Source organism: Leptinotarsa decemlineata, unplaced genomic scaffold, assembly GCF_025532065.1.
Source record: "Leptinotarsa decemlineata unplaced genomic scaffold, Ldec_3_MD MMD2_tig00026307_RagTag_RagTag, whole genome shotgun sequence".
Taxonomy (NCBI): domain Eukaryota; kingdom Metazoa; phylum Arthropoda; class Insecta; order Coleoptera; family Chrysomelidae; genus Leptinotarsa; species Leptinotarsa decemlineata.
Genome location: NW_027412681.1, coordinates 7,463,921 through 7,482,775, shown reverse-complemented (window position 1 = coordinate 7,482,775; position 18,855 = coordinate 7,463,921). Strand labels below are relative to the sequence as shown.

General features: G+C 34.5%; 1 protein-coding gene across 5 annotated transcripts in view; it reads right to left on the bottom strand.

The window, feature by feature from the left end:
• The window catches only part of mim (missing-in-metastasis), a 190,944-nt gene that overhangs the window by 4,317 nt on the left and 167,772 nt on the right, over positions 1-18,855 (bottom strand). For 3 of the 5 annotated variants that reach the window (XM_074181285.1, XM_074181284.1, XM_074181288.1), the window contains 10 exons: positions 18,318-18,608; positions 15,250-15,363; positions 14,829-15,006; positions 14,564-14,748; positions 12,584-12,844; positions 11,484-11,592; positions 9,026-9,115; positions 6,227-6,421; positions 3,526-3,822; positions 1,341-1,606 (listed from right to left, as the gene is read on the bottom strand). In XM_074181285.1, coding sequence (XP_074037386.1) covers positions 1,341-1,606; positions 3,526-3,822; positions 6,227-6,421; positions 9,026-9,115; positions 11,484-11,592; positions 12,584-12,844; positions 14,564-14,748; positions 14,829-15,006; positions 15,250-15,363; positions 18,318-18,608 — 1,986 coding nt within the window. The remainder of the gene's footprint in view (positions 1-1,340; positions 1,607-3,525; positions 3,823-6,226; positions 6,422-9,025; positions 9,116-11,483; positions 11,593-12,583; positions 12,845-14,563; positions 14,749-14,828; positions 15,007-15,249; positions 15,364-18,317; positions 18,609-18,855) is intronic. The other 2 variants (XM_074181286.1, XM_074181287.1) reach the window with 2 other exon arrangements.

Here is an 18,855-nt window from a genome sequence, read left to right as displayed (position 1 = left end):
ATGAAAAAACAAAGAATCTCACCTTTTCTTTGTCTAGTACTATGTCGAGTGATAACAGTGTGAAATTGTTAGGCATAAACATAGATAGTAAATTATCTTGGCAAAATCATACAGATGACCTACGAGGTAAATTGGCCAGCTCAATTTTTTTGCTTCGTCAACTGAAGCCAATTACAAGTTTTCCAACACTCAAAAATGTATATTTTTCATTATTTCACTCTGTCATTACTTATGGGATTGTACTCTGGGGGAACGCCTCTAGTGCTGTAGATATTTTCCGACTTCAAAAAAAAGCAATCAGGATACTTGCCAATGTGAGTTTTCGTGATCACTGCCAGCCCCTTTTTGCCCAATTACGCATATTGCCTTTGCCTTCATTATTCATTTTCTCGGTTCTGCTCGAGATCCACAAAAATCGAATGTGTCTGCGCAAACAATCCGATATTCACAATCATTATACCAGAGCTGCAGGCAATATTCGTACTGATCGTTTTCGCTTAACCAAATCACAGAAAAACTCTCTAAATTATAATCTTTACAACCTGTTACCGCAGGAATACAAAATCCTATCAAACAATACATTCAAGAAGCGCTTAAAAGAATTTTTACTAACTAATTGTTTTTATTCTGTCAGTGATTTCATGGAGCATTTTCGACATCGCTAGTGTATTTCTATGGAATGCACTCGCCACTGCGACACTTTACAATAGCTAGTAGTAGTGTACTATATTTTAAAATTTTATTTTATCTTATCTTGTTTCTCTATGTGTTGTACTCTTTTTAGATATCATTTGGACTTACTACAAACATTATGTAATGTAAGGTAGTCAATAAACTTTCATTCATTCATTCATTCATTCATTCATTCAGAGGTAGCGTATACATTTTATAATACTGACACACTGTTAGATCAAAGTTCAACAATTTATTATTTCATTTTTCACAATTTGGGCTCTTTCTAGGTTCTTTAAAAAAATCTGTCCGTTTTATTGTCATGTGTTTTCGTACTTCCATATCTTAATAAATATTTATTCTATTGTGTCTTGGTATATACTGACCCAATTTGAAATTGGGTTTTTTGGGTATCAATAAAGAATATACTTTATTCTCTTACGTTTGTATACAGATTGTTTCCTATCAAATAAACGGCTTGAAATTTCAATGACTATTTCTAAGAAAAGCACATTGACCATTCAAAAGCAAAGTGTAGTTTTTTCAAAAATATCAAATTCAATTACTGATTTTTTTCAATAATTTCTGCAAATATAGAAAAAATTATAATAGGTGAATCATACATTTTATTATTTTGTAAAACCCATACAAATTTTATTGATGCTTACCTGCGCTCTGCTATTGATAATCTGCCGGATTTTGTTTGCTTTCAGTTGGGTAGTTTGCGAATTACCGATATTTTGATGGGAAAGTTTGGCATTCAACGAATCCAGAAAACTTTGACCTGGACCAATTTTCTGCTGCGCATACTTATTCATGGGAGCATTGACACCGCTTTGGTCCTCGGAATGTCTCCTTGAAGTTCTCGGGCTGAGCTGGGGAGCCAATTTGGCGCTGAGCGACGCTATGAAGTTTGAACCAACACCTCCTGGACCTATAAAGACGGTGGTTTCGAAAATGTGATCGTATATTGCTTCAATACTAAAAATGATAATAGATGGTCTTCACATAAATAAGGGGCGATGATCTGGTATCCCATTTATAATTCTCACATACAGCAAATTGAAGCTGTCCAAGAAAAGTTCTTGAAATTCTTGTCTTTCGGCATTACAGGTACTTACCCCGAAAAGGGTGAACCAATTTGATATTATAGAATGGAATAGAATAGAATTTATTTGTCATTAAACATTTTACAATTGCATTGCATAACATGACACATAAAATTTTATCAGACTAGTCAAACGTGAGCACTAGGCTATATATAAAATATAAATAGATACATACATGTACATTACAATAATAAAAGAAAAGCATCTTATTGACTTATATTAGGAGATTAAAAATTCTTGCACAGAATAAAATGCATTCTTTGCTAGGTGACTGTATAGTCTCGATTTAAATGTTTGCAGACTGCATTTATTTCCAAATAGTTAAACTGCATGGTTATCATTGAATATCATTGAATACACTTTGACAATCGCAGTTACAGTCGCATACTTTAATGAATAATAACTTATTTTGTGCTCCGCTCCTACAAGAAATAAATTTTCATGTACCCGCCTCAACTCAAGATACGAGAAAACATTTTATTGTCAGAGTAGTAGAACAAATGTGAATCTCAGAGCACCAGTGAATATAAAGTGTGACTAAGAATTTTAGGACCCAGTGACACCTACGGCCTGAAGACTTCGACAATTGCGTCAAACGTCACTCCCATGCTCTTTCCCTAAAGAGATGGGGTGGAATCAAAGGATGCAGTCTTGCCAGGATCACCCTGGGCGACGCTGGGAAGCTGGCGCTGAAGAAATATCTGGCGATGACCAGGAAAAACCTTATGCGAGTATCCGGAGTTATCGTCAATAAGAGAGTGTGTGTTCGGCGAGTCTTGGCCTACACCTGCCGATATAAAGGAGATGTCTCCAGTCCGCCTTCCTGGAAAGGACAGCATGAACGATGACCTAGGAGGACAACTCCTCGGGAGGATGTACAATGGGTCACATTTGGCATAAGTGCTGTGGGCCTACACTAACCCTTCCTACTCTACAGATACAGATATAATGTGTTATAGGTAATTTCAATTCAGTGATCTTTATCAAGGATTGTATGTTATACAGAACCTTTCATTTATAAAATTATAACATTATAACGTAATATGTACTAGATATAAACTGTATGTACTAGATGGAAAAACTATTTTCACAATTTTCGATTTAAATTTTTGTAGGACAATGATTAAACTAAAACTAAAAAATATATAAACAAATTGAACAAATTTATAGTAGCAGTATTGCTGTATTTATTACGCTACATCAATTAAATTTGAAAACTGATTTTTTAAAGATTGTAATTTTGATCCAAATATGTCTGTCTATGTCTATGTCTGAGTGATATATTTGCAAGTATTGGTACTTGATTCACCAGAGCATGAAAGGTATACTTAGTGTGATAGATAGCTGTGTGAAAAGGTTTTATATTTCTAGTACATTTCACAGAAATACTCCACCCAAACTCTTCCAAAAGTTCAGGAATTAAGCCAAGATTTCTGCCTTAGTGCTGCACACTGGTATGATCTTGAGATTCGAAAGTAGAGAGGGCGTCACACTCTGTTGAGATTATCATCAATATTTTTATTAAATTAGTGGTCTCGCCCATCATGTCTTAATCTTTACATTCAACTTTCCTTGCGGTACCATGTTATACAACTCAGAATGGACAATGGGAGATTGTGAAAATCACAGACAGAATTCATATTCCTCTGTACTCATCAACTTGTCCTTTGGAAGGATGGAAAGTTTTTAAATTGACACCATATATACTTTCCAAAGTGAAAATTGAATGGTACCACAGACTCACCTTCGGACTTCCGGTCAGCGCTCTGCGATCTGAAATTGTTGAATCGTCTCAAAGCGTTCGGACTACCTCCTAAAACTTGGGAAGGCTGGGCATACACCACTCCCCCTGACTGCGATACATATGCCACTTTGGCTTGGCTTTGGAATGTACTGAACCCTGTGTTCTGAGGTTGAGGGTGTGGCTGCACGTTCTGGTACAGATTTTGCGAAGAGGAAGACATTCTTCGAATGGAGTTTGGGCTGGCCGGCGTGTGTTTCAGTTCGGTAAGAGCTTTGACGGTTTCTGCTACGTTTATTCCTGTAAAAAAATGGATTTTGAACAATAATGATATTTCTTAGTAATTCTTTGCAGAAGAATTTGGCGAAGGACTGTCAGAAAAAACTACTTCACAGGCTAAGACGATGATACATATTGATTTAAATGTCATTTATGTATGACCAGCTTCTTAAAAATACCGATGACTAAACATAACAATGACAATAAAATAACTAATACTCCTACTACATTTTTTTTTTAAATATCTGCACATATTATTCCTACATTGTTCATCTTACAACATGATTTATATTATGTACTACTTCTGCTAGTCCTACTACTGATAAGTGAACTATAGTTTTTACATTATAACTATATTATTTATTTGGCCCTGTCGACTGGTCATACATAAATGTCATTTATGTATGACCAGCTTCTTAAAAATACTGATGACTAAACATAACAATGACAATAAAATAACTAATACTCCTCCTCCTTTTTTTTAAATATCTGCACATATTATTCCTACATTGTTTATCTTACAACATGATTTATATTATGTACTACTTCTGCTAGTCCTACTACTGATAAGTGAACTATAGTTTTTACATTATAACTATATTATTTATTTGGCCCTGTCGACTTCTTTGAATTATTTTGTCATAACAAAACATCTATTTCATGTAAAACTCTACTGAAAATGTTCAAGGTGGCCGCCGAAACTATTTTCTACTATGAATAGTATGACTGAAGTTTAATATTATCAGCTGAACATTATTGTTTATCCCCGGATCAAGTATATGGGTTATAAATTCTGTTAATTTGCTTTATTCAAACCCATAGTTTTATTTGAAATTTGAAAATTCGTGTGGATATTCCTCTCGAATATATGATTCTCAACATTTTCGGAGCTCAAACTAAACCAGATTTATGAAATTGAAATCATTTATGCATTCAGCAGAATGCCCGAATGAATCACTTGTTAACACGAATTATTATTTCAGGCCATTTAGCTATTGTTGCCATAATTAACGACTGTTAAATTGTGACTGCATTGGTCACTTTTTTCCCCACAGTAAAAATTCCATTTCGAAATTCAGAACTTAGTACTCTTTCATCATTTTGCTCCTATGATTTGAGCTCGTTTTTGACTGTTGCATATTGTAGTTGTTGCAGTTGTGTTCTGTCACAGAGTGTTATATAAGTTGAGTGTAATATGTTCAGTTTGGAGAAAATAGCGTTCGGAACTGATAGCTGTAAGTTCATTACTACTTTCATTGGTTTTGAAATGGGATTGGATTATCCTTTATTAGGAAGCCTATATGAATAACTTTGATAACCTTCTGAATGTTAACACACACCTTACTCAAAATTTCATTACCATAACTCTTTTTATTAGGATTTGGCCGCTAGATTCTGGCAAGGTGGAAAATATCTGAATGTAAGCTCTTGAAAATCACCGAGGAACTTTTTCTAAGATAGCATCTTTATTGATAGCTAGATTCCATTATTTTTAACACAAGAAAGCTTATCAATTCAATTTTCGAAACCATGTCACGTGTGCCTCACATTTTTCAGTGATCTTCACTATCTGATTCAGCCCTATTTGCTATTCCATTAACCCATCGAAATAGTAAGTAATTTTTGAAAATAGTTCATCTATACCGTAGGTTCTGGTAAAACAGAACCAATTCAAGAAATTGTGGCCAAAGAACAGAATCAGATAAAAGAATGGTTCTTAGCAAACAAACTTTCTCTTAACATATATATACATATATATATAGCATATATACTAAACTGCATTGAATATATCTATAATAATAAACAAACATTTTTTAACACATTGCCAACTTCATAATTATGAAACACATCATAACCAGGACATTATGCCTGAATATTACAGAATATGACACTATGGTGTACATCATTTCAGTTGATTGCCAGTGAACATAAGACTCCTTGAGGAGAGATTAATTTTCAAAAAATCAAATACTATTGTATTCAACTCAATGAACAAATTATAATTCTGCTTATTTTATTTATTAAACCATAGTTTTATGAATGTATGACAAAAATTACCAACATTTTAATATGTATAATGTTTCTTTCTTGACTTGTAATGTATTACTACCAATAAAAATTGAGTGATTGATTGACTGAAAACAAAACAACTACTTCCCAAGCTGATATCACGTTGGATATTGAAATATATCCGACAGTAAGTCTCGCAGATGTTCCTCATTCATCCAGCAGTACTGTACCTCCAAGTAGGCTTTGATTTTCAACATGTAGTTTCTTTACTGATTAACTGTCATCAACCCAAGTAACTTTATAAATTGGATTCTAATAGTACAGATCATCGTACATATATAATGATAATAATAATGTAACATAACTTCATTCAGAATATATCTCAAAAATTCTCATAATGAATATTTCTAAATACCTGGCGACGGTTGTGGTTTAGACTGAGTAACAGGTTCCAGCAAAAAAGCAGGTGGTGGTGGAAGATGTTCTAGACTCCCCATGGAAGACGATGTGTTGGTGATAGAAGATGTTCTTCGGATCGGCGGCGGTGGTTTTTGTGTCTGAACGGAACTGCGTCTCAATAGAGTATTGCGCATTGTTGCAGAACCCATAGCTATAAATGAAAGATGTATGTTGAAAGAAGTGAACTGTGATTTTACTGCAATTTTCTAAGAGTGTGGTAGGCTTCTTAGCAATATTCATCGATAATCATAGTTATTTAACACTAAAATAGCGGACCAAATGGCGCTTATTTCGATTAAATTGATGAAGTATTCACTGATATATTACAGTTTGAAGTAGACTAATAAAAACGGACAAAACTTTTGTAACAATCGATAGATAAAGTAACTTCAGGCTCGAGAAATTACTTCTTTTATTTCAATCACGTTTCAATTCAATTTTAGCTGGCAGGATATTAACCCTTGTACACTTTGGAAGTGAAATGTTAGAGATTAATATTTTCGAGTTTTCATATGATCTATAATAATAATAAATATTATGAAAATTTTTGTCATAACTTATAAGTGAAAAAAAAACGTCAAAAAATAAATTATGTAAAAAACAAATACCTCAATAATGAATATAATAATACATAGCAGTTTAATAAAATTTTTCATTGAGAAATTGTCTCACTGCTTTCGCGACATTTATTAAATGTTCCAACTGTCCACAGACAGATGTCTGTGGACAGTTGTGTCTACATAATGCGGTCATAAAAAGTATTATATTTAGGTATACTCAGATCATGGGTATTTCTAGTTTCGAAAGTCATGTTATTTGAATAATTTTCACAGTCACTTGAAAATTTACTATTATTTTATTCGACAGAATTGTCTGATACTTGATGAAAATTCTTAATGTATCTCACTTTATTGTGCGATTCTTCACTGGATAAATTACTAAACCACAATGGCTTTCTCATGTCATATAAACATGCCTGAGAAAGCTAGTATGTGGTGAAACACCTGTTGCGGTTTTGTAAACTGTTCAGTGAAAATCTCACAATGAAATGTTCTCATATACTATTATTATATTGATTAAAACATACCAATTACTGAAAATAGAGGTATTTGTGGAACTAACTTTTACAAGATGTTGTATGGGAGAGTCTTAACATACATTTCTATTCAAAAAGTTTTCATGAAAAAAAAGTAATCAGGGAGAAAAATGGTTTGGAGAAGTTATTATGCTGTCATTGCTGAATATTTTCAATTAATGGTATTTTTTTCTGAATTCTTCAGGAAAGGATACAGATAGATAGATCTTCGTTACTTTATCACCTTGAAAAATGAGAAATAAAACTTCCTATGTTTTAATACCACTTGTATTGCTTTATTTGCGGCTAGTGAGGAAATGAAGTAGATGGATGTAGCCATTACTACGTGGTAGATCATCATGAAAAATGAGAAATAAAATTTCCAATGTTTTCATACCACTTGTATTTATAACTAACATTACGCCAGTTTCGTCCTATAAGGATACATATTCATTTGAAAATGTCCTTATAGGACGAGACTGCAGTAACTTCCGTTACAAATACAAGTGGTTAAAAATATAGAAGTTTTATTTCTCATTTTTCATGATGATCTACCGCATAGTAATGGCTACATCCATCTACTTTATAATTTCACTAGCCACAAATAAAGCAAGGTTGTTCGATATCTAACATTCATTTGAACATAATATTGAACAAAACAGCAAAGGAATTATGTCTAGATAGTAAAATCAGAAATAATTTAGAATTCGGATAAGAGTTTTCAAAACTCTTGAATTTTTTCTCAAATAGGATCCTAGGAGTGTACAGTAATTTAATCACTGAGAAGTCATTACATTATATCTCACATATATCAAGTTGGACTAGTATGGAAGGATTTGTGGAGAATCTCGACAGGCTTATGGGGAGCATAAGCCTGGTCGTCACCGACATAATGCTTTCAACAAGCGACTACGAACTGCCTTATAGTCCTTATCCCTAGTAAAAAGGATGAGATTCTCCAGATCGAAAAAACACCTTCAGGTTCTGGAGCAGGTGTATATAGTCGCAAACTTAGGTCAGAAATATCGATCTACCTTCAAACCTTTGCGACCCTATTTCGAGCAGAAATCTACCCTATTGATTTGTGCGTTGAACGACTGACAGAAACCAATCTTGCACTCAAATCAATAAACATATTTTGGACAGCCAAAAGGCTTTGTGAATGATGAAACAGCAAAGCACATAATTTTTACCTGTCTTGCTGTGGACCTGATCAGGTTTTTAGAGTTTAATTCTTGCCATCTGACCTAAAAGATCGCTTAACAAATAAGCTGACCAGCTTTCTCAAGAAGCTGAGCTCATATGGCCGAGGTTGAATGAAAGTGATCCACAATAAACCCTGCGGGTCTAAAGTCGATGAGCACTTTAGACCTAACCTAATCGAACAGGTCAGAAACCCAAAAATATGTCAGAATTAGTGAATATTCTTCCAAAGTTTCAGACTGAGCTCTATAATATACGTTTTATGTTATGGAAATAGTAAATATTTTTTGATCTTCCAATTATTATCTATTGAAAGTTAGACAAAAAAACTAAATAATCCAAATGTTTGATTATTTTAGTAAATTATTGGTACAGCAGAGTCTACCAACTTTTCTGGATTAGCATTCTAACACACAAAAATTATTCGATTAAAACAAACATGTTTGTTAACTACATATAGTATATTGTTTACTTTACCTGTCATCGAGAGAGGTCTTCTTCTGACGGCCTCAAGAAGTTCGTTGTTGCGGGGGAGCGTGCAATACTTGCTTGCTGTACCATTAATATCTAATAACACACACTAGTGATCACACACATGCTCAAAAACAATGTTAAATTGACGTTGCTTAGAAATGGTTGAATGAAAAACTTGGCATGATGAATTTAAAATGTTTAATTTTGACATAACACAGTCACAATGCAGATAAAGTTATCTGACCAAAGTATTATATCTAGTACCACATAATGAATCGAGATAACTATCAACAAGTTAACCGCTCTTAGGTAGCAAATGGTGCAACTTCTTCTGAGATTCAATAAAAGCTTTGCGTCATTTAATCAAATTGAACCTTAAAATTTTTAAAACATCTAAACAACGGTTATTACAACACATCCCAATTTCTGTTTTGATTATTAATACAGCGAAAGATGACTGTGCTAATTTAAATGAAATGAATAAAAAACACTTTTGTCTTAATACCACTGTTAGATTTTATTTATACGACCGGTTCCGGGTTTGATCCCTGGTTTTATACTTGATAATTATTATCAAGTATAAAACTGGTTTTATATTCAATGCAGTTTAGTATATATGCACAAGGAAATGTTAGTGTTTTAGGCTCAGTACCACAATACCTGTAGCACTGGCGATATTTGAGATTCATAATAATACGGATGCATCTCCTTTGTAGCATAAGAATTTTTTCCGAATGGGAAGAATGACCTCAACTCAGCAAAGCATATGTAATGTTTGAATAAAAACAACCATAATGAGTAGGCATTATAGTTTCTCTAGATACAGTTTTAACAAGTGATCTTATCATATATATGTAATTTTCGAGAGCTTAGACGATAGAGTTGAATTATCTTTCTTTCCCATGTTAGACTTTTGTCTAAATACCACTGTTAGATTTTATTTATACGACCGGTTTCGAGTTTGATCCCTGGTTTTATACTTGATAATTATTATCCAGTATAAAACTGGTTTTATACTTGATGATGGGGTCAAACCGGAAACCGGTCTTAAAAACAGTGGTATTTAGACAAAAGTGTTTTTTATTCATTTCATTTAAGTGATCATGAATTACCATAAAGTAAACAAGTCATCAATCACACATATTAGACTGTGCTATTTCTATACAGGGTGGGCTACCACCGCGAGGAAAAAAACAAGTCGGGTTTGTTTGAAAGAAGGGCAAATTTGGATCCAAAAATCAATGCAAAACCATTCCAAGCGGAGGGGTCATCACCCAATTTGTTTTGAATGGATATGGGGGTAGAGTGATTCATTGAAAAAGGCTTTCATTGGAAAAAATAGAATAGATTTCACTCAATCAGTTATAATGTTGATCAAGTAAATGCTGGGAATTTTGTCCGTCAAGCTACTAACAATTAGGGAAGTTATTTTTGTGACATATAATAATTCCTTCTCGTGGGTCTTCCAACAAGTCCGGTAGAGTGCCGTTTTATAAGTGCCCTCCACAACAAATGCAAAGGATTCAAGTCAGGCGACCGAAGTGGCCACACATTTGCACTCTGTTATATCCAGTGATTCGAATCTATTATTTAAATGATTACGAATATTTTATAAGAAATTTGAAGGAAATATAATTTCCTCTTCAATGAATGTAGCATCATTCTTTATGAAATCAGTGAGAGTTGGAGCCAGGAGAGAATTTTCAGAAATAATCAGTAATGGCAATTGCAGAAATTAACCGAACCATTTGAGAAACATATATTAAAGAGAAAATTATCGCCGCCATTGCTCATTATAAGTAAGCTTTATGCTTTTGGTTACATCCTACTTGTGACAATTTATCTGTTTGGTCTATGAATTTAGCCAATGATTTGTTAAAGCAACTTTGTGAATAACAAAGAATAAAACAAATGCATATAAGGCGCCCAACGTGGGGCATCAAGGATATAAAAGATTAGTATCGATATTTGATGTTCTTCAAATGACAGAGATAATTATCATCCCAGTTAGGAATAGCATGTTAAAAGATGATACCTCGCCAATCTTTGACATAAATTTAAACTTTTATGAAAATAACAAGTGATTATTATTTGTTAAAAATATATATCTAACTCAAGATCAAAAACAAATTCAGAACAAAAATGAGTTATTACCTCTTAATAAAAACAATCAAGTCTGATCAATTCTTATTTATTTATTTATATACGGGCAGGCCCAATTCAAATACAAATATTACAGTGCTACGTAGAAGTCGATGCAATGTAGTGAATTGAAAGTAAATTAAATAATTTTTTCATGTCACGGCATTAGAAAAAATGCTATACATCAGACCAGGAAAATAAGTACTTTCATTAAACCATTCTAATCACACATAAGTTAGACACATGTTATTCAATGGGAATTCTATGAAAAGTTATAAAAGACATGCTGAATATCAATCATCAAAGCATAGTTTCTCACCTTCCAAATGCTGTACGTCTTCGGTAGTGAAAGTCGTCTGACTTCCGTAGCCACTCGATGATTCTAGAGAACTCTCGCTGGTGCTACTTTCTTTCTCACCTTCGTTAGTCTGCAAAAAAACAGCTCAGTGTTATAGAAGGCCTATTTTGTTATAATTCATATCCAAATGAGAAACAATTTTTTTTTTCAAAAGAGGGGTTATAGTGCTATGAAAACTGATATTTATTGTTACCATGACAGAATACATGACTGACTGTTATGCTACTAATTATTACTATTATAATATTGGATCTGCCTTGGCTGTACATCGTACAATTTTCCTAGTCGATCCAGATGAAGCAGAAGCCTGTAATCCCCTCCACCAGGAAGAATCTGGGTTATTTATGACCATGGTAAGATTATTCCATTTGCAGGCCCAGCAAAAGCATCCTAGTGTATAGAGACAAGCTTGCCTGTCTGTTTCTGGGTATATCTGTACCACATCACCAGCAGACATGGAAATTATTCTAGATCCACCTTTTCTCAACATCTTTCAGGAGATAGAGGCCTAATGGACAACAATCAGAATTATGTACATTGCCAATTACACAAAAGAGGTTCATATAGAACAGAGAAGACTACTGGTTGACACTGAAAGTTACAGCATTTTGAGAATGAACTCTTGAGTCAATGCCTTCAACAGACAACTATGACCTGCTTTACACAGTTCTAATCCCGATTGAAGAGGACTTGATCCTCTGGGAGGAGGAAATACTAAGAGCAGAGCTGTTGGTCGACTGGTGGATCAAAAACCCACTAAGATTCTGGTCACAGATCCAGGACAGAGGTAATAATCTACCTAGGGACTTATGCGCCCATATTCCAAGTGGAAATCTCTACCCTTGATTTGTATGTGGAAAGATTGGCGGAAACCCACTTCACACATAAATCAATAAACATATTCTCAGACAGCCAAGCGATTTTGGATGTGAGTGGATCTCATAGAGCAATGTCCAAATTGGCAGTGAACTGCCAAAAAATGAGAGATGTAATGCACCTCTAATATTAGTATTAGAAAATTTCTGATGAAATAACCTACAAATTCCACGACAACACTTTACCTTTTCCGGGGGACTTATGAAGTCTGAAGGAGGCGGGGGAAAAGACTTCTCCTGAATTTTATTCGCCGCCATGTTGGCCAGTTCGTGCATGTTGACGTAAGTGGGTTGTGGTGAATTTTTGGACAAGTGTGTTGGCAACGGGGATGGTTTCTTCATGACCGAAAGTTCGGCGCCGGGAGGCAGCACCCTAACACCCTGCATGCCAGCAATAGTTTTTGCAGGAATATTTGGGCCGCTTGGACGTTCCAAAGATGAACACCTCTGAAAGAATAAATGAAAAGTAAGAACAACATCAACAGCTTCTTCATTTTCCTATAAACAACTCAAATTTCGAATAGTTGATTGGGCTCTTAATATTTCAGGGACATTTTGACTAGGTTATTATTGCACTTGGGGCAACGAATTTTTACATATGCCTCACCAATAGCTAACAGAACATATACTAATATACGAGGGTGGTGCCAGAAGTACCCGGCCCAACAAAGAAAACACAAAAATTTTGTAAAAAAAATATTTATTTTTCAACATGATCTCCTTGCAGCTCTATACACTTTTATTAGGGATGTTCAATAAGTTCGATACCGTTTTTATAATAAGAACTGTCTTGATCCTCAAAAAAGTCATTAACTGCCGAGCCATTTTTTCATGTTTGGGAACAGAAAATAATCTGAGGGGCCTGAATCTGCCGAATAGGGTGCATGAAGTAGCAATTTGAATTTAAGTTCGTTAATTTTGGTCATTGCGATAATGGATTTGTGAGCTAGTGCATTGTCTTGATGAAACAACATTTTTTCTTAGTCAATTGCGGCCGGTTTTGCTTGATTTCTTGCAATAAGTTCACAAAATACTCGCTGTTGATAGTTTTATCTACATGAAAATAGTCAATTATCCCACACGCATCCCAAAAAACCTATGTCATGATCTTGCATACAGATGTAACGGTCTTCGCCTTCTTTGGAGCTAGTTCTCCTTGTTGAGTCCACTGTTTTGATTGTTCCTTTGTCTTGAGTGTAAAATAATGGACCTATGTTTCATCCATGGCTATGACATGACACAGGAATTCTGCTTTGTTGCTGTGAAACTTCATAAACACTCAATTGAAACATCCTCACAACACTGTTTTTGCTCGAGTGTGAGCAAACGCAGCACCCATTTAACACACAGCTTTGTAAAGCCCAAATTTTCAGATAATATACGATGTATAGCACTATTTGAAATGCATACTAAGTCTGCTAGCTCGCGCAATTTCAGTCGATGATCATTTAGTACCGCTTTATGGTTTTTCTTCACCATTTCTGGAATCGTCACCTCATTTGGTCGACCATTGCGATGCTCTTCTTGGCAGCTCGCACGGCCTTGTTTAAACTCTGCTACCCATTATTTTACTGTTGTAAACGAAGGAGAAGGTCACCCAGAGTAGAATCCAGTTCAGCTTTCATATTGGTTGAGCTGAGGCCTTTCAAATAAAATTATTGTATCCCATACCGATGACCAATTTCCTCCATTTTCACAAATTAACCGAAAACGTTCGCTATTGATGGCTGCCAAACAAATTAACAACCCAACGTCTTCAAACTTAAAACAATCAATAAAGCAAATATTTCATACTTTCTAACAAAGTGATATTTTTCAAACTACCGCCATCTCTAGGTCAGGCTGGTTAATTCTGGGATCACCCTCGTAAAGCATCTTTTTCTTCTACAAGTGAAAAATGAAGACTAAACAGTTAATCTTTGTGTTCAATCAGAAGAGCTCTTGTTTGGATGATAGCTATTCGGTACATTAAAGAGAGACAGCTAAGGAAGCGTGAGTCAGAGTCCAAATTTGGCAGTTGTTGTATTACTATGTCATTGACAAGTTTCATGATTTCGAAAGTAAGTGTACCTACACAAATAGTTGTTTTTACAACTAAAAAACTACGAGAACCTCACATTTTATAGTAAGTAAATTTTAAATCATAATAGAAAAAACATTTCTTACCATAGGTAGCGGTGGTTTCGATACAGATTTAATGGATGACACTGGACTTTGTGGTGACAGAGTATTCGATGTTGTGTCTGTTGGAGTTGTCGAAGTGACAGGGCTTGCAGGTTGCGAAATACTTTGGTCAGGAGCTTGGAATGTGTAAACGGTCAAAGGAGGTCTCTGGTGACCTTTTTCGTAAGCTGTAATTTCATCAAAAGGGTGAAAATGTATCAAAACAGAAAATAATAAAGTGATGCATCTGAGTATCTACTTGAAGTACCTGTTGATATGGTATGGGGCCTCTCGCTGATGATAGCAGAAGCTGCTCTTTCAAATTGAATTGTCTCCTGTAAATTCGGCCATGTGGCTGTTGTTGTGGGAGCAGAGGTCACAGGAAATGGTGTGCAAGGTGTACTTGAACTACTACTGTTGTTGCTGTGTTCTGACATGTTGGATACCTAAAAAATAGATTCATCATAAAAGATTCCAATGAAAAGCATATCGAAAAAATATAGCAGGCTGTTCATAAAAAAGGCACAATAAAAATCATGGTCAATGGATGATTTCGTTCAGAAATAAGATGGTTAATGTAGTCAACAAAGTTTACAGATCTATGTACACATCTCTGATGAATATCAGAATTATGTTAAGTCGGATTATTATCAGGGTGTTAACTTAGCTACCCCTACAGTTTCTCTTACCTGAGCAACACTGAATGAAGAAGGTGGTCTCGGATAAAGAGTATCTTGTGAAGTAAATCCTGAATCCTGACTGGACACAGATCTAACACGCATTGTACCACTACGACCTACAGGCTGTTTACCGATATAAAAAGAAAACAAATAAAAATGAAATAATGCACAAATAAAACGTGTACATAAAAATGAACAAATATAAATAAAATATGACCATGCTCAAGATGTCAAATCAAGATAAGGGTAGAGGAAAAAACGTTTGAAATGCCTTCTCAAAGATGAGTTTAACAGGCACATTAGTAATGAACAATTTAATTTTGAGAATGCCAGAGAGCAAAACATGCAGTGTAATATCAAAATAATAATAAAAAACATAATTTTATCCATACACAGTGTGTTCAAGATAAGGAGGGTCAAAATTGGAAAATAGGAAACCATGCAATGTACAAAGTCAGTTAAAAAAGGTAACTTTAGAGCTAGCTCAAATGACATTTTCAAATTAAAAAAAAAACGATTATATGTGATACATCAATTTCACTGTCCTCAAAAAGGCTAACTTTGAACAAATTATTTTTTTTCCCTACATATTACTGCTGGTTGACTTTTCCAAAGCATTCAATACTATTATTCATAAGCTGCTCTGTGCTAAATTGAGATTTTATGGTTTTGATGAGTCTTCAGTATGTCTCATATGGACGTTTTCTAAAAGCAATACATAATGGATCACAATCATTTACTATTGATTTACTTTTTGGAGCCTCACAAGGGTCTGTATTGTGTCCCCTGTTTTCGTTATATATTGATCATCGTAAAGAACAAACTTTTGCAGATGCTATTGTCAGGTTTTGTATTAAATATACCACTGCAGATATTATTAACAAAAAATTGAACAAAATGAAAAAATCTAATGAGCACAGGTGAATAATACTTGTACTTTCACTTGCAGTTCCACTTGCAGATATGGAACTGCAGTACAATGTACAATTTAAAGAGTAAAACAAAAAAACACACAAAAAGAACTATCAGAGAAAAACCATTGCAATATTTTCAACCTTTCAATTTTGGGTATCATCCCATAATGTTTTCAATGGGAATAAAGTCATTGCAAAGGACTTTTGATTCCACATCCATTACTGTTCGGTTTTTGAAAATCGGTTCATTAGTTTTCATGTTGTATAGCTTTGAAATTTCAACAACATGTTTTACAAAAAAATGCAAATTGATTTCAAACGAAAACCTACCGATCTAGATGAATGTCGCTATTCTATTTCCTAACGGCGTAATTGTGTATATTTCAATTTTTATTGAATATGTGTTTATAAGGATGGAAATATATTAACAGCTTGTATAGGTAAATGCCCGAGGAAATACTTTGAAAGTATTTCTACAGTATTCAAAAAACACTTCAGTTTTACAAAAACGTAACACGTGTTTTGCCATACAATGGTTTCTTCAGGAGTGTCTTTACACGTTATACATTTTCATCAAGTATTGGTCAATTCTATCATATATGTATTCCTGCATCCGGAAAAAACGTGGTGTATCGATGGGCTTTCAACATACAATAATGATACAACTGATCCACGTTTGCTTTCATTAATGAATAAGATGGTTTTTCTTACATAGATATGGTTAACTCAACTTTGTTGTTCAATTCTTTCTGTTATGACAATAGTAACTGTGGGCTGGTATTTCTTCTTCTTGGAATACTTACGACCGAACTCTCATTCATATCATAGAAAATTTTTTGACAAAAAAATTATCCTATCAAATTTGTCTATTTCTAGTCATGTGTGTCGAAATAACCAATGAAACCATCATTACACTGATAACTACCCATGGATAGTTTTCACGGGTAGTTATCACTTATGTCATGACATTGCTAAGCAACCAACACAATAAAGTTGTTTGACATTTCAGTAATTCAATTTATTTCGAAAATGTCACTTCCTCGCTTTGGTGTTCAAAATAATGCGGCAATTGACAAAATCATTGAAGAAAATACACCAAAAAATACTGTCAATAGTAAAAAATACACTTGGAAAATATTTATGGAGTTTTGTGACGCCAGAAAATATGAATTGGATGGAAATCGTACTCTCGAAGAGCTTGCATTAGCAAGATCAACGGAATATCATTATACGAATTGTTCTTTTAATAACTGTGTGTTCAATAAATAATTTTGTTCGAATTGCAAAAAAATTTCTCACCGAATATCCCTCGAACATTGATAAATAACTCATAATTTTATCACAACTTCCTCAAGCATGTTATTTTAGGTAACATCCCTCTGCCTTCGGCGTCGGGATGTTACCAAATAACGTGCGTTCGAAAACTGTGATAAAATTATTTCGTTAGTTATCAATGTCCTTGGGATATTAAGGCTGATAATAATCCTGCATACACTAAATAGGACAACAAGATAGTGCTTCTCTACATTACTCACAAAATGTGTCACAACAGTTTTATAGACTGCTGAATAAAAAGACGTGGAATTGAGGGAGAAAGAAATATGTATGTATAGTCAGATTGTTTGGTTTGAAGATAATCTGCATTATTATATGTAGGTTTTCAGACAACATTTCCAGCATTTACCCGAGTAATACTGAGAGTTTTCAAGTAAAACTCGTTTGATTTCTGCATTTATCAGAAAACATATCATTGCCTATTCGAACCTCCATATCTTTTAAATGAACGGACAGAGTAATAGATGGAAAACCAAAAGCCCCCACTCAAACTCCATTTCTATTAAAAAAATAAACACGACATTGCCGCTTGCAGAGTTGAAGACTTTGGAATGGTTTTTGGGTCAAAACTTGTCCCTCTTACAGAAAAACTTGAAGTATTTTCAGATTTTACGAAAAGTTCTTTTTCCGACATTCCTAGCTTGTAGAACATTTGCGATGGCCGACAATTTATTGATAAAATAAATGAATGAAATTCTCTGTAGAATGTACAATCACTACAACACACATCTATATAAAAAAAATCAGAAAATTCACAAGAATAACATAACCTCGCTAATCAAACCAACAAAAACCTTTCCGCAAACAAAATAAGACCCCAATCCTCACCTGCGACAAAGATCGCTGCCACGGATGACTCGGCGAATGGTGGCTCTTCGAACTGCTGGATGAGGAGCTGTTGATTGAGCTGATTGAGCACATCGACGACTTCCTGGATCCGAGGCTCGACGGGGACGACGGAGGCGTCTGGAAGGACCAACCGCCGTCGGCACTTTTAAGGTCGGCGATTACCTGCTCCGAGGCGGGGGGTAAAGTCTGAGGGTCTGAAGAGTGCTTCTCCAGCTGCTGGACGGCTTCTTGGAGGTGACCGATTTCTGTCAGCATGGCCACTTCTTCGTCCTTGGATAAAATAAGAATTATTATCATTAGGTTATCAATACAATACAATTTACTAACGTCATTCAAGATTATACGTTCAGTATATAGATATAAAAAAAGCATACATCTGTAAGACTAGCCCAGCACCTAAAACTAGAAGACAGAAGTACAGATTAAAATATTTATGAATTCTCCAGGAATACAATGTGTACGCATTTCAATAGTTCAAATTCATCAGTAGTTGACTTTTTCAGTACATTTCAACAAC